Consider the following 17,392-nt stretch of genomic DNA (forward strand, 5'->3'; position numbering starts at 1 on the left):
AGAGCAGCTCGAAGAGTAACTCGCCCGGCACCAGGACGCCACGAAGTTCTCTCGGCGAGCAGCTGCCGGGCTACCTTCCCAAGGGTCGCATCTCGCCCAAGAGCTACGTCCCTCCGAAGCCGCGCACCGCCGCCACCGCAGGCCAAGCGGCGTGCGAATCGCAGCTGGGAAGCGATTCGCCCAGGATAAATCTGCCGAGGAAGCACCGCGATTTGCCCAGCTATCCCGAGGCGCTCAGCGGCCTGGCTTCACCCAGCGGCGGCAACAAGAGTCTCGCGTCGCGTCACCGGCTCCAAGCGTCGTCGCCGAGGCACTCGCCAGCGCTATCGATGGAGTCGCCGTTGGAGTCGTTCAGAGAGTCACCGATATTGACGCCCACACTGTCGCCCCTGGAATGCGCCTCGCCGCCTGCCGGCGGCTCCATGTCTCCCTGCAGGGTGGGGACGAGCTCGCCGCAAGCTCTCGTGACGAGCGGCCGAGGCACGCCCGAGAGTCGCGCCTCTTCCAGAAAGCGTGGTGGATCTGGTCGCGTGAGTTGGCAACAAGAACACCTTCGGGCGGAAGCTTCGGCCAAGCGCCGCGCGGGCCCGCCGTCTCTATACGGCTGGCTGGTCAGCCGCCTGCCATCGAGGGCTGGACGCGAGCGTGTGGCCCAGGAGCGCGGCGGTCAGGATGCCGAAGCTGCGACATTAGACCGCACGTGCCGCACCAGCGAGATCTACAGCCCGCGGGCATTCTGGAAGGGCACGAGCAGCGTGTCAGGCCCGGAGGGTCCGGTCATGGCCCGGTCTACGCTGCGGGGCGACCTTTGCACCGCAGTTCTCGCGGTCGTGGTAGTGGTCTTGGTGACCTCCGTAATCTGGGTGCTATACATGGGAAGCGGCGAACGGACGCCTTCAGCCGTGACGGCGCAGCGCTGCATCACAGACACCTGCGTCAAGTACGAGAAGCTGCTTTCTTTGACCATGGACACGAGCGCGCCACCGTGCGACGACTTTTACCAGTACGTCTGCGGGACGTGGCTTCGCACGGGTAACCGGCCCATCTACGAGCGAAACTGGGACATGTTCCTGAACAACGTCGGCAGGCGCGTCATGGCGTCCGGCGTCAAAGCTGGCGGTTCAGCGGGCAACATTCCGAGCGGCGGAAACGGAGTTGCTGAGGGGGAGGACAAGGCCTTAACCAGTATCCGCGCTTGCCTGTCACCCTTAAAGCGCGATAACGTGGAAGAGGTGAAGGTGGTGCTGGCGGCCGCAGGTCTCCCGTGGCCCGATCGCAGCGCTCAACTCGACGTCATCAATTCCATGTTCTTCATGTCGCTGCGCGTGTACCACCCACTATTCATGGACATCTCAACGAACGATAAGCACACTATGGTGTTAGCCGGCAACTTCCAGTTCAAACGCGTGTACGAGAGAATCGGCGAGCACGTGACGACCGAGAACATCAAGAATCACTTCCGTACCTCGTACGAGAGCTTCGCCAACGACAGCGACGCGAGCGCGCACGAGCAGCGCCCAAAGCAACTGTATCACAGATTCAGAGAGATGAAGGCGTTTCTAGACGCCCAGATGGTCGGCGTGGTTGCCAAGTCGAACGAATCAGACCCGGCGACCTTCTTGTCGATGACGCCGCCAGTGCCGGAATCTCGCTGGGACACCGCGATGAGACGATACTTGAACGCCTCGTTGCGCTCTTTCAACATCATCTACATCGAGAATGCGGGTCAATTCAGTGCGCTCTTCCGCATGTGGGATGTGTACGGGGAAGAGAACATGACCGACTTTTTCGGCTGGTTCGCCGTTCAGGTCCTGCTGCCGTACACAAACAGGCGCCTTTTGACGAGCTACTTTCAGTCCGAATCTGCGGGTGGCGACGAACTGCGCAAGAGCTGCGTCTACTCCACCTACCTGGCCTTCCCTGCCGCCTTGGACAACTTTCTCTCGCGGTATGTTCTCGAAGCCCTACAGTACGCGAGGGATCTCGTAGACCCAATCATCGGCTCCTTCCACAGGCTCCTCGGCGGAAACCATTCCTGGCTGGTTGGCGACGCGCTTCCGCAACCGAACATGTCCCGCCTGAACACGGCGTTCGAAATCGTGAACGCGTACAGCGAAGACACCGTGTTTCGCCTGTATGAAGGATTTCCCGACGTCGACCCGGAGCAGCCACTTCGGAACGCGATAAAGATCGCGCGCTACCTACACATGGGGCAGAACTTTACCCCACCGTACAGGGCTGTCGACGCCAATATGTTCGACGCTTTCCGTCTCAACCCGCAGCTGCTCAGCTTTCCGTGGTACGCGAGCGACGCCCGACCGGCCGTTCTTATAGGAGGGCTGGGCAGCCGGCTGGCAGGTACGATGTACATCGACTTCGTGGAACGACGCCCGAACCCTGAAGACGTGTACCGCGAGAACTGGCGCTGCCTCGGCCTGGAGAACACTGACGAGGACAGTTACGTCGACCTGGTGGCGGCTACCGCTGCCATCAACGTCGTATGGGACACCTTCTCGGACTTGCCGCGACGCGTCCGGTTGACGTCCCGGGAAGGCAACGTGTCGCGGCGCGTCCAGTCGCGGACGACGTCGTCCGAGCACGAAGTGCCGGGAAATTACTCGGACCCCGCCCTGCTGTTTGTCTTCTACTGCTGGCTGACATGCGGAGACCAGTGGGGTCCGAACATGTGCAACGTGCCTCTCAAGCACAGCCCCAACTTTGCCGGCGTGTTCGGGTGCGCTCCAGGGGCGACCATGAACCCGACCAACAAATGCCGCATGATCGTCTGACGATGAGAACGCCATGCGGGTGCGAGGTGGTGGTACTTCGCAACTGCCCCTGTTCTGAGCACCACCACCGTTAACTTGGGATATGCAAAGAAAACAGAATAGAGAAAGCAAAAAAAAAAAAAAACGAAAAAAAAACGTCGGCTGCCTGTAGACCTACCAAGGTTCCTACTCATTTTTCGCGACTATCTTTAGCCGTGCAATTGGTGCAACGCTATATTTTCTGAAAACTTATTTCGTCAATTTCTGCATGTTCACTAGCTGCCGTGCGTGCGCTGGAAAGGTGTTTCTTCGTATAAGTTCGCTTGTAAGGCTGTCTTTGTTGCTGTCATAAGGTGCCATTCTTTAGTCGTGATGAGGGGCCCCCGCGGAAATCCACCTACAGCTTTGTTATCAAAGCTTACGCTCTCTCTTGCGCTGGGGGTACGTAGACTGTATGGCTGATCATCATCCTTTCCTTTGACAAAGCCCCGCCTACAAGGACACCCTTGATGTCCTTAAATATAAAGCAAAAGTGGGCGTAACTCTACGGTGAAGGAGTTACTCTACAGCTGCGCACGCGGATTTTGTACGTTGTTTCAAATCACCCTTTCGAGTGCAATACCTTGCGTTGTTAGCATCTCGATGCTTATTCGGGTGGAGAAGAGAAAAGGCCTATATGTTGCGAACTGATTACTCTTCAGGGTAAGTGTAGTGATGCGACCCGCTCTGTGAGCAAGATCGGCGCCGCGCGAGAAAAGCCAGTGCGCGTGCACGTATACCCACAACAAGTACCGTTACAACGACTGCGCAAGTCATCAGCTAGTATATATGGCCGCCAGCGCTCTGGCCTATCTCAAACCGCGTGGCGTGTTTGCGTTAGCGCCGCGCACCACGTGAGAGAGGGAGAGGGTGAGTGGAAGGAGAGACGGGAAAGAGGCGCTCCTTACTTCCGCCCCAATTGGGGCGGGACCGTTTAGTCAGGGCTACTTGGCACGAGGGTGGTCCCGACCCAGACAAGATGCTCGAACGGGACCAAGGGCGTCTCTTGTGCCGGCCGCGAGCAAGTGAAGGGTAGCGACGACGCAAACACGCATACACAAATGCACACACAAACACACGCGCAAGCGCATACACATACACAAAAGCACACAGAAGCGTACAAACAGTCTGATAGACGTTGTTCCCCTCTTGTCTGCAGATGCTCGGGGTCGTTTATATAAACGCACGCGCACTTCACACGCGCTACTGCTTGCCTCGAACCGGCGTCCATGTTTACCTTCTGGCTTTATATATCTTGATATGAACGTATACAATCTCCGCATGCGATGCAGCCGGACAATGGCTGCTCTTGTAAAATCCGGAGCGGTTGACCTCCGCTCCCACCAGGGTGTTGTTGCTCGGGTCTCTAGTGGGCCGGCACGTTATAGCAATTTTCTGCGGCTGATGCGTCTGATATACTTAAGTGTATATATGGCGAGTCGATGGACAGAGCTCCGATGTTTCTAGGCGTCGGCGGCAGCTCTTTCTCTTAGGGTGAATATGCGTAGGGTCGCAAGAAACGCCCTAATTTCCGTGTTAAGATGAATTAACGCGAGATATCAAGACGTATGTATATGATCACAAAGAAAGAAAGAAAGAAAGAAAGAAAGAAAGAAAGAAAGAAAGAAAGAAAGAAAGAAAGAAAGAAAGAAAGAAAGAAAGAAAGAAAGAAAGAAAGAAAGAAAGAAAGAAAGAAAGAAAGAAAGAAAGAAAGAAAGAAAGAAAGACCTGTGTTTGTTTTCCATGACTGTGCAACAGTGAAAAGAAATAACGCTCACATCAAGTGGCAGTGACTTAATCATAAGTAAAGGAAGACCACATTCTTGACGCACCTTTTATAAGCCACGAATATCACATCAGCGAATGTGATATGTGGCCCTACGCAGTTATATACGAGGTGATGCACTTTTTCTGCTCGCTATTGCGGGACAATATAGAACTTAACTGCGTCTTCAGGCCTACAATTCATTCTATGCGTGTGATATCTATACCGGTGTGTCGAGACAATAGAGCATTTTTCTGTGACCATTGGCCTGTCCTTCGACTCTTAACGATGCACTCTGCGAGGTATACTTTCGGCCGCTTGCAGGACAGGCCGCTCTGGACAGGCCGCTCAGGGATCGAGAAAAGATCCTTGATCCTTGGCCTATACGCATACTTGCATTTGTAAGGCCTCACTCACTCCTTAAAGGCGACTGGATTGCACGAGCGGTTGTGGCAATTGTTGAACATACCTCTGCGAGTATACGTTCACAATGAGTGCCTCTTTGTGACATTTACTTGGATTTTTCTTTATTTTTTCCCTTTCTCCCTCCTCAAGTGTAGAGTAAGCTATGGTTACGAGGCACGCCGTGGTGGGCGAACCCTCAAAATTTTGACCACGCGGAGTGCTTTAACGTGGACATGAACGCAAGTACAACGGGTGTTCTTCCATTTCGGCCCCGTCGTGACGCAGCTGCCGTGGCGGGAAATCGAACCCGCGTCCTCGAGCTGAGCAGCGCAGTAACTTAGCGCCGCTAAGCTATACAACGGTGGGTTGAATCCCTCATGCAACCGCTGTGTAGAGGCAGATAAGCAAACATCTTAGCGTGTTGAACGAGGCGAAACACACACACACACACACACACACACACACACACACACACACACACACACACACACACACACACACACACACACACACACACACACACGCACGCACGCACACACACACACACACACACACGCACGCACGCACACGCACACGCACGCACACGCACGCACACACACACAGGCCAAGCACGCACGAAAGAAGCTACGGACACAAGCTCGCACGCAGCTGTTTCTGCAGAACAGATTGTATATGTAGACATGTGAAGTTTCTTGAAGTTGTATTCAATATCAAATAAGCATTCATTCATTCATTGCTTTTCTTCCAGCCGTTCAACACGGTAAGGTGAATACCCCGCAACTCACACATTTGTCAGTCCTAACATAAGCAGACAACCGGAAAAGTCAGGTATATAATGACGAATGGCACCCAACGACCCCTGGCGAGTAGACGGGCAAGGAATGAAGGAAGGAAGCGGTCATTTCATAAGCCCGGACCATGCCAACGAGGAAAGGCAAACGTTACGTATATAAACGTCGACCCACATATAAAATAGATCGGAAAGCCTTCCGTGATTCAGCTATACGCCGCCGCCGCCGTGGTGGTGGTCGTAGCGCCTATATATCGGCGGCCGTTCGACTTCCTCGTAACGCGCGCATAACAGCGTGTATAGAGCAAAAAACGATTACGTGAGCAATTTGTGACGCGTAGCCCACTGCACTTTCTCCAATCCCTTTTTATACCGCGATCCGCAACGCCGTGGCGGTCGGCACGGTTGAAAGAAAGAAAGAAAGAAAGAAAGAAAGAAAGAAAGAAAGAAAGAAAGAAAGAAAGAAAGAAGAAAGAAGAAAGAAAGAAAGAAAGAAGAAAGAAAGAAGAAAGAAAGAAAGAAAGAAAGAAAGAAAGAAAGAAAGAAAGAAAGAAAGAAAGAAAGAAAGAAAGAAAGAAAGAAAGAAAGAAAGAAAGAAAGAAAGAAAGAAAGAAAGTTTAAGGCTTGCAATGGTCGTAATCGTTCATTAGGGAAAGAAGCGTACAAGGAAACGACGTTTTAAACGAGCACGGCGTTTCACAGTCATATCGGTTGTATGAGGAAAAACCAATTACGCGCCCGTGCACTAATGAAATATGCTCCGAATGCTAGGATATTATGGAAACCGTAAGTCACACTGCCCGCGTTTTTCGTAAGCCAGAACCATAAATAGACGAAATAATGGCGGTATGAAAGAACCAGATTGGACGCTATTGTTGAGCTTTTTTTCTTCCTGCCGTCTTGGAGGACACGCTTTAATGCTAATGAACGCAAAGCTTGGGGTGCGGTTCCCGCCTGCGCTGGGCTCATTTCGATCGAGGGGGCGAGATGTGAAAACATTCGAGCAGTTAGAAACCCAGACAGTCGATAGTTGTTACGAAACTCTCCGCAACGACGTCTTTTATAACAATCTATCTAAGGTTAATTTCAGAGAATTAGCATTTCCCCCTTGATATTGTGGGATATGGCCAGGAACTTGCATCAGTGACATGCGCCAACCTGAGTCAAACATATGACGTACGTCTCACATGGCTGGCGTGCGTCAATTCAACCACTGTTAATTCGTATGACATGAAATTGTGACATAATTTGTGCGTGTAAATTGTACAGCCGTAGCCGGGCGCACGGCGAGGAGGGAGAGCTGAGCCCCCCCCCCCCTTTTTTTTTAAGTTTGCGACATAGACTTGCCCTTAGGGCATAATATTTGTTATGTATATTTGTGTTAAATGTGCGCCGTTAGGCCGGTGTTGCGTATGAAGTGAGGAAGTGCCTTGTGGAATGTGTTGTCATGTATCCATCGGTCATGACTGTTTGTGTCACTGTAGCGAAGACCAGCTTGCAGAAGATGACGGGAGCGTTCTGACTGTAATCCTTGGCATGTCCATATAAGGTGGTATGCATCTGCTTGCATTACTGGAGCAGAACAGTAAGGGCACGTAGCACCAACTGGTAAATGCGACCAGTTCCATGTTGAGATAACAGCTGGTGTAAGGGCCACCCCTGCCCGAAGCCTCCTAAGCACGACTTCATCCGCCATAGTAAGGTGAAGGGGGAGAGAGCACACACACGGTGGTATAAGAGCGTGTGTATCCTGCCGGAGAACACTTTTTATACCTCATTTTTGTACTGCGTAGTAATCGCAGGAATTTGTGCCGGTTGTGGATCGGTGTAGCGTTTACTAACTCATTCAGCCATCGCATTGGCATGGCAGATTCATCCATGTGCGAAAGCTGCAATTGTATAGAGACTACTGAACATCTCTTGTGCCACTGTGCCCAATTTGATGAAGATCGCCGGACTCTCCAGTGTGCCTCGTATAGACTGGATGACCGGCCCTTTAATGAAGCAAAGATCTTAGGAGCCTGGTCGCGCAGCATATCAGCCCAGAAAGCCACACGAGCCCTCCTGCGGTACTTGAAAAGAACCCTATTGAGCGACCGCCTGTGAAACTCGGCACTGTGTGTGTGATGTGACATGTGTCCATCCTTCTCTCTCTCTCTTTTACTCCTCTATTCCCCCTCCCAATGTGTAGGGTAGCAAACTGGACGCATTGTCTAGTTAACCTCCCTGCCTTTCCAACATTCCTTCTCTCTCTCTCTCTCTCTCTCAGTGAAATGGGGTCAGGAAAAGCGGGAAGCCGCTTTAGTGAAACCGCCCCCTCTAACGTAGGGTCACGGACGCTACGAGGTAGGACCTCGCGCATGCCTATATGGCTATAGCGAACGCATCATCGCAACAGGGCTTGTTGCTGAGCTATAGTAACACAATTTGTGAAATCGAGGCGCGCTTCACGGCCGTCACTTTTAGTTTTGCGCAGGGGGTCTCCATGCTTGCACAATTTACTCACACGCACCTGGGTTCTAAAACGGTCTCAAATATTATAGAGTCGAAACTGAAACCACAACTTACATGCGGTTTCATTTAACGAAGATGGATTAAAGGTGTAGTTCATGCGGGCCACCTTATAGACTCCACGAGACGTTGTTCTTGTAAAACAGTATATTCACTTGAAGCAAATAAATAAATAAAATAAAATAAAATAAAATAAAATAAATAAATAAATAAATAAATAAATAAAAAGCGAAACTAACTGAGAAACTGATTATTTAAAATGCAATGTAGAAGTATAATTGACTTATAATTGAAGTACAATTGAAGAACACAAGTTTGAAGTATGATCACTTCTTTTAAATATAGAAAGGGGGAGAAGTGAGAGGGAAAGTAGATCCCCAATATTGCTCTGCACTACGCGTTTCCTGCATAACACATATGTAATGCGGTGAAGATGCCACTTCAAGCAAAAATGACGACTGAACGAAGGCACAAAGCTGGCGTTTACTTTATTAAAACAAGCGTCTACGAAGCAAAAAACAATCTATGTGAGTTTTGTTTTATACTATAATCAAGCGCACAGCCTCCCTTGCTCAAATGTTATACAAGAAAGCAAGAAATTTACGTCTCGAATGAGGCGCAACAAGCAAAATTATACACATTCTCGCAACTTCAAAAGCGTTTATTATAATAAAGTAGGAGCGCCTGAAATCTTAGCTGCGGCTATAGTTTCGTGACTTTGTTCCACTACCAAATCTATCATAATCTACGTGTGTGTTGGCACGACATAGTTAAGCATTTCAAAGACGTATTAAGTGTTACAAATCGCTCCTGTATAAGCTTCTAGGGTACTTGTCCCACGTATTTCACATTTTCTTTCCCTATTTTCGCGCATTAATATACGTTTTCAGCCCTCTAAAACGAAGAAAAACGACTCTTTTAAACAAACTAGAGGACATGCATTATTTGAAGTAGATCCTCTAAAATTCTGCGCGCTCTATCGTTCCAACACGAATGCTAACTTAAAAAAAAAAGTAAAATGTACAGGTAAAACTAAATTGGAACAAACCAGATGATAATAGAAGAGGTGCTCTTTAATTAAAACTGGAGAGATTCGCCCGGCGCAGCGCCTAAACTTACTCTGGCGAACTCGGGCGATAAATCAAATTATATGCATGAAATACGACACATTTAAGGTTCAGTTTTTTCCCGCTAGGTTGGTAGCCTCGTTTTTTTTCTTTTTTTCGATTGTTTTTATTCGATGTAATGTTCATATGCATAGACTGTGGAAAAAATAAAAATAACAACAGCAGTCCGGCTGACAATGTATAACTGTGCAAACGCATATGTCCCTCCAAGGACGTCGTGTGCCCAGTCCTGAACAGTGTTGTGAACACAGTCGTGAACTTTGTGCGTTTTCAGAACCACAGCGCTACAGCTGAAGTTTCCGCTTTAAAGTGCCTGCACTGGACCCAAGTGTATACTAAACGTGGGCAAAAATATTTGAAAATTTCGAAAAGAAAACAAACATTCGATTCAGTCGTCGCATTGAATAGTCGCTATTCCTAAGTATCAACGTTTCTAACTAGTTTTCATGTATTCCAATTTGTTATCTGTATCCAATAAAACACAAAAGGTGGAGTAAAACATGAGATGTGATGACGTAATAAGGTAACGTCATGACATGATAATTTTTGCATAACTCGTGTTGACGACGACGACGCTGCCGCCGCCGACGGTCACTGTTCCCGTTTGATGAGGCACCTAAGGCTTTCGCATAATACTACTATGTCAACACCGATTCACAATAGTAGTGAAAAAAGGCCTACTGGTGATTCGAAAAGCGCTCGATATTAATTACGATTTGACTCGCTACCAGCACTGTTCTATTGATTCTCAAAGCTATCATTCGCACACGCCTTTTATTGCTGCTGGTGCTGACAACGCCATTGCAACGGCGTAACAGAAGCAGGCCCAAGGGCGCTCTCGCGCTGCACAGCCGACCTCTCTCTCTCTCTCTCTCTCTCTCTTTCTCTCTCTCTTCCTGTGGTGGCGTTCTAAAGCATTCCCTCCCCCAGCCACCGCCAGCTCACTCATTGAGCCCACTTAGCGCCGGCGCGTGAAATTCACTCAACGCGCCTTTAACGAGATCACGCGCTCCCCGCGACGCTCCGCAAGAGCAACATCCTCCCCGAACGCAACGCCATCACACTACGCTGCAAAAAAGGGCCGTGTAGAAATTGACGCAGTCACACTTCCGTCCTGCATCCACGGCCGTTGCAAACACGATGAAACGACAGACGCCTCCGGCGATGACGTGTTTGCACTGAGCCATTAGATCCGTTACACAGTATAACGCCTCCTAATAGGCTACTATCAAAAGTCCTGTCGCGCTGGTTCCGTCATCTGCTCCATGCAGCATGCAAAACGCAAAAAAAAAGTCCGTTGAAGACCACGAGTAGTTTAGTCTATTATATTGCTCGCTTGGCATGTATAACTACACTACACATGTCGCGAGTACTATGTTATAGCTTAAAAAAATAGAGCCTCAGCGTTTCTTTTTTCTTTTAGTTTTGCTTTTTTTATCATAGGGATTAACCTAGTTAAGGACTGTTAAGGACCCGCCTATTCTTTTGTACGCATTCTGAGATGGGTTGGTATTCCTAATTGGAATCGCACTGAAAAATAGCGGTATATAAACCGACACACATCAACTTCCCCTCGACGCTGGATAATACATGGGCAGACGATTTCAGCGGTGACGCGTTCATCAGAACTGACGTATGGGCGTCAGCTGGGCCTTTTTCTTTCTTTATCTGTTTTTTCAGTAAAGCGCAGAAACAACATGGATGCGAAGAGGAAAAAAAAAAGTAATCGGACCAACACTGGCCTTCAAGGCACCGTTCATTCTTTTGTTCTCGTCGATATTTTCGCTCGAGCAGTTACATATACAAGGTTCTCGTGGAAATAAAATAAAGCACGATTACACATAGCTTGCGTCTCGTATGAACCACACAAGCATGCAGCAGCGTCCCCCCCCCTCCTTTTCGCACTCCGTGATATACAATCAAAAGTCGTACACAGAAATAAATGTAATTGCTTCAGTTGTCGTTTCGGCCCTTACAGTCGCCTTTGTCATGATCCAGCCCTATCCCAGTACAGTGCCGCCTTTTTTCATGTTCCTTCGGCTTATAAGCTGTAAATTTCTTCTTTCGTGTCCCATATTTGCGTAATTTTCTATTGATGAGCTCTCTGCGTGTGCTCATTGCGTGAAGGCACCTACTTAAAGCCATGGCAATATGTATGCTCCGCTTAATCGGAATGTTTCTATATATGAACGAAGTATTAAAATCGGTGATAGTTAGGATATATACGCACGTCCACCCTAGCACAGACGCGTTGCCTATTTGCGTCTTCATGCATGTATATGGTGAACAAAAAACTAAAAAAAAAAAAGCACGGGAATGCTCACCTTGTGCCCGTTTTGGAGTCAACTGTTGATGTCGACTTCGGTTAGAAGCCTGCGAGAAAGCAAAATAGATTTTGACGTTAGGAAACGATACCACCGGCTAAAAAAACACACAAACACACAAAAAAAACCTGGGAGGCGAAAAAAAGAAGGGCGATGGTTCGCCCGTTTGGTCGTGAAAGAGCGTGTCACTGAAATATCCCCATGATACGCGTTACGTCAGTGATCACAGACGTATGCAATATGCAGTTGATGCAAGCAATCAGATACATACAACCGAGTTTGTCGAACTGATTTTTAACTACAATAATACAGTGAATCCGCACAGGCTCAACAGTGCCAGTAGTTACACTGGTGTGTGCGGCGTTCCTCGAAAAAAAAAAAAAATCATCTTGTTACCAACTGTGCGTTGCGCTGGTGATTTGGAGGTCGCGGGCTCGACTCATTCCCAGGAGGGCGCATTTAGATAGTGCGTAATGTCAAAACGCTAGGAGTACTTATATCTACAAGCACACACAAGCACACACACAAAAAAAAAAACAACCTCAAGTGCTCAAAAGTATAGTTAAGTAGACCTTCACTAAGTCGTGCGCTTCCTAATTATCAAATGGTTTTGGCACATGAAACCTCTAAATATTAATAATTAGTATCCTTGGTTTAAAACAGTCACTCGCGAGTAAAATTACCGTATATATATAATGTGCTTTATATCAGAAATGGCGAGATTACTCTTAACATATGCAATTCAATTATATTACTAATTAGGTTTACGGAATGTTACGTATAATTAAATTACATATCCAATTACAGCAGGCGGAAAGTAAGAACATTAATTACTATTGTTTTTGAAAAGTAGTGAAATCACTTCAAAATTGTTTTGTTAATGTTCGTCATTCATGAACTAAATCATGTACATTTTATTTGCAGCGCATATACATTGAAATCTCAAAGATTGAAGTCTGGCACTCAGATAGCACACAATCCCACGCTCGAGGCTCGTCACTCAGATTAACTTGTCTGTTATTTTCTTTCTTGTTTTGGTCAATTTCTCGTACCAAAAGGGCAGCAGACATACTAAATTTAGTCTAAAGTAAGTGGGAAACTAATGAATAATTTTATTGAAGATTTCTTGCTTGAAGTAACTTATAACACTCATAAATTAGCAGTCCACAAAAGTATTTCATTACATTTCTCATTACAGCAACAAAGTAATTTAATTACTCTAATTTCACTACCGCCATATCGGCCCTATATAACCCGCCTGCTATTCCGCGCGACCACGACTCGCACACACGCGCGCAATTCTAGCTTATTATTATGCAAACACTGTGCAAGGTCGAGCCAGCGTTTTGCCACTGTTTCTGAACCTCCAATGAGACGCCTGTCCTCCTTTCGAAACTCAGCAAGGGCGCGACCAACGCACGCAAACTCGCAAAACGGGGATAAAACGGTATAGGGCCCGCACAATTTAAGCAGCATACTGATCAGGTTTCCTTCATCAAGCATCTAGATATCAAGCAGAGCGCAACGGTAAACGAGATAACAGGCACTACACCACTATGCAGTGCTACAAAGCTATACAGTGACGTATGCAGCAACGTTTAATCGTGCCTCGCCTTTTCCTGCCGTGCTCTTGCCATAAAGTGCAGGACCACTAATCAAGATCTGCACGGCGCGTGGCAAACGCAGATTAGTCGAAAGATTTGGAGTTTCGATAAACATACGCGAGTCTAGCGGTGTGTTGCAAGCGCGGTGCGCGAATACAGACTCGCCCGTAGCAGTCCTATACCTATAGGCACCGGCATCGGGCTATAAATGTTTGCAATAAGGAGCGGATAAAAAAAAATGCTCCGCTGAATTTACGACCTAGTTGAAAGGAGTTGAGAACAATTTTCTTCGCGGCGTTAGGTTTTAAGGCGGCGTATCCAGCAAAGAAAAATATTAGCCATGCCTCCAAGTCTGGTTATTGGACGTGTGCCAGGTCATGCAGTGCTTGTTGTGAGGTCAGTTCTTATCGTTTGTCATTGAAGAAGGGGCGTAGTGGGGTTTGTACAAGAAAGCAGCATACGCACTAGGCGTCGGTTCGGTCCTCAGACTAGCCGATAAAGTGAGCGATGTGGCGGTAAAAGGCACGTCCATTTGTAGACAGAGCGTGAACAGTTTGAAAATAACGGTATCAAGATCAATTTCACATGCGTATGTATGTATGTATGTATGTATGTATGTATGTATGTATGTATGTATGTATGTATGTATGTATGTATGTATGTATGTATGTATGTATGTATGTATGTATGTATGTATGTATGTATGTATGTATGTATGTATGTATGTATGTATGTATGTATGTATGTATGTGCGTGCCCTAACATGTAAATTGACTCTCACGGCTCTACGACAGTGCCGCACAGTCAGCGAATGATGTTCAATGTGTTTCGATTTCCTATAGGTCAACGTTACCAGTATGGGTTCTTGTTATTGCGCTAGTCTAGTCCTCTCTTTCTTGCGTGCGTGATTTATGCACCTACCACGTTAGTGTTTTGCCATTTCGTGACACACTTTTGCCAGACTTCTGCAGTCTCGTTCTCATACCGTGTTATTGCTACTGTGTGTATTGCTATTGTGTTATTGTTAGTATTGCCTTTTGAATACCTACAGTGCTGAGATAGCTGGCAGTCAAAGTTTCATTTCTTTTGCATCTAATAAATAAAAGAAAAAAAAAAACACACGCACCCGACTATACGTCTACATCGTTGCTTGCATGTGCTGCCATAAAAGGTTTGACCCTCAAAGGCTGCGACGTATAACGCGACACGACTCGACATAATGGATAGCAACTGTACTTAGCACGATATCTCGTCCATCACAAACCAAAACCACTCGCCTTGATTCGGAACTCAGATAAGCGTAGTCCGCGACGGTACAGAACGCGAGATGCCTAACGCAGAATCGAGAAGATGATCGCCGTCCAGAAACGCAAAAGCGAGACGCACGCCAGCACGTACGTTGTACGCATACAAATGCGCCTACCACATAGGGTCAGCACTTACACAGAACGAACAAGACGATACGCACCGGAAGGAGCGATTTCGCCGTCCACCGCACTATACAAAAATAGATTCCTAGCCAAAGACGCCACACACAAGAGCTGGACACATCTACGCCGCAGATGCTTGGAAGGAAAAAAAATAAAAAATAAAGGGGGTACAAATCGCAATAAGAAACGCGGCCGTCAGAAGGAGGGCGTATGCTTTTTGGTAAGCGGCCAAGAAATTCCTCCGCAAAGCGAGGACCGTTCATTCTTGCGTCTACCGCAGCAGCAGCAAGCAGCAAGGCAAATCGACTCGAAAGGAAAACCAAAGAGGGCAGGCAGGCAGCCCGTAAAGCTCTCTCCATTCTCGACAATTAATATTCCGCTCTCGCAAGTTCTGTGCAGCGTGCCAGAGGCTACGTCTACGGTTGATCGAGTTAGGAGACTCCGAATAAGCTGTCCAGCATTCACTCTCTCGCTATCTACCTTACTCGTCGTATATTGAGCGCCCTCCTATTAACCACCCCGCGGAAAAGCCACAAATGAAATGAGTTTTCACATTTTTAACGCGTCGAAAATTCATACATACGCCGGCGAGCGAGCAGGCGCCGCCCAATTTTCCCCTTGAGAGAATGCAGTTCATTTTGTGGCAGCCGGCTACGCAACGTTGTTTGTAACGTCAAAAAAACAAACCACCGTTTGTGACCAAACCAGCTGGCGTTGCATGCCTTATACCACTTCCTTCGTCGCCGCTACTCGTTTTGGCACTATCAAACGCGCATAATTACTTCCTCTTACAACATCACATGTTCCAACGTCCTGCGCTTTTGTATCTTCACTTTTCGTTCCTTCGTTTCGCTTCCAATCCCTGCCTATCAGATCATCGCTAACAGCGCTGGATTACGCGGAAAACGGACTGATTACAACGGCTAATTATCCTGCGAAGTACATAAACGGACTATAGAGGGAGGTCAACGACAAGGTTGTATGCTGAATGAAGCCGGTGTGAATGCGCGGGGAAGGAAAAAAAAAATGGCTCGAGAATGAGCCGCGTGCGTGCACGCAGCTTCACCGCTTGGCAACGCACGCGGGAAACTGTGACGTCAGTAGGTTTGGCGGTCACGGTCGCCTCTGGGGCGCATTTATTGAGCGACGTGGGAACGCGAAACGAGAAGTCACAAACGCCTTCCTTTGTCGTGTGTGAACACAGATTCGTCAAGGACTTCTAGGCGGCAGTTGCGTGCGCAACACACACACACACACACACACACACACACACACACACACACACACACACACACACACACACACACACACACACACACACACACACACACACACACACACACACACACACACACACACACACACACAAACACACACACAAACACACACGCACACACACACACACACACACACACACACACACACACACACACACACACACACACAACCTTATTTTGTATTACCGGGACGGATACATCCATGAGGACACCATGGAAACAATCCATCGCCTTGAGCAAACGCTTGCAAATAGGATTGGCACAGCCGAACGACAAGACTTCATGTTGCTACTGGAGAGCGAGCCAGAGAGAGAGAGGGGGAGAGGAGTTGATCATGAAGATTTATTCTGCTTTGTTACCTAATAAGGGGACCGGAAAAAAATTATTCGCATTTAAAAACATGGGACGCAAAGAAGACGATTCCACAGGTCGGCAAGCGATGGCTGTATAGCACTACATGCGGTGCGCGTACACGAGTAATAAAACATAAAAATATGAGAAAAGCAGTTGCAAGCTTCTAAAACACAGACATACAACAAGCAACGACGGGAGAAACACGTGATTTGAGGGTTACGAGCGATCGAATTGTCTACCGCACGCAAGCTTTCACCTCACGAAAACGGCGGCCTTGCGCCCGATCAGCTCAATTCATCTCGACTGCGTACTACACCGCAACGTATCTGATAATAGGGTATAAGACCCGCAATCTATTTTGGTTTGGGGGTCAAATTGAACGCCACGCAGCTTTTGAGAAACAGGTAACCTTCCTCATCCGAGCTCAGCCGACAAGCGGTGCAGGCTGCTGTTAGCGCTGTAGTGCTGTGTACTAACAGGCCTTGCCATGCGCTCGCAGCTCTGTTCTGTGGCTGCGGCGGCGGCGGCGTCCCGTTGTTATTGGGCTCAAGGTCCGTTCCGTCGCTGGCGAACGAGCTGCCACGGTGGCTCTCAGAGTAACGTTCCTCCCCCAGCTTCTGCAGATCGGCGTACCGTATTTTCGCATTTACTACCCGCATCACCTATACAAAAAGATCTCTGGTAAAGCGAAGGTCGGGTCACCATGTAATTTTGCTTTACTTTGTTTCGCCTTTGTTTCGTTTCTTTTCTTTGGTAGCACACAGAGCAGTGATCTATCTATCTATCTATCTATCTATCTATCTATCTATCTATCTATCTATCTATCTATCTATCTATCTATCTATCTATCTATCTATCTATCTATCTATCTATCTATCTATCTATCTATCTATCTATCTATCTATCTATCTATCTATCTGTCTGTCTGTCTGTCTGTCTGTCTGTCTGTCTGTCTGTCTGTCTGTCTGTCTGTCTGTCTGTCTGTCTGTCTGTCTGTC

At 47.9% G+C, this 17,392-nt stretch overlaps 1 protein-coding gene across 3 annotated transcripts in view; it reads right to left on the reverse strand.

Moving 5' to 3' along the window:
• The window catches only part of LOC119396496 (protein FAM107B), a 197,052-nt gene that overhangs the window by 94,548 nt on the left and 85,112 nt on the right, over positions 1-17,392 (reverse strand). For all 3 annotated transcript variants that reach the window (XM_037663742.2, XM_037663743.1, XM_037663741.2), the window contains one exon: positions 11,730-11,778. In XM_037663742.2, the coding sequence (XP_037519670.1) occupies positions 11,730-11,778 (49 nt within the window). The remainder of the gene's footprint in view (positions 1-11,729; positions 11,779-17,392) is intronic.

This window comes from Rhipicephalus sanguineus, chromosome 6, assembly GCF_013339695.2.
Source record: "Rhipicephalus sanguineus isolate Rsan-2018 chromosome 6, BIME_Rsan_1.4, whole genome shotgun sequence".
Lineage (NCBI taxonomy): Eukaryota > Metazoa > Arthropoda > Arachnida > Ixodida > Ixodidae > Rhipicephalus > Rhipicephalus sanguineus.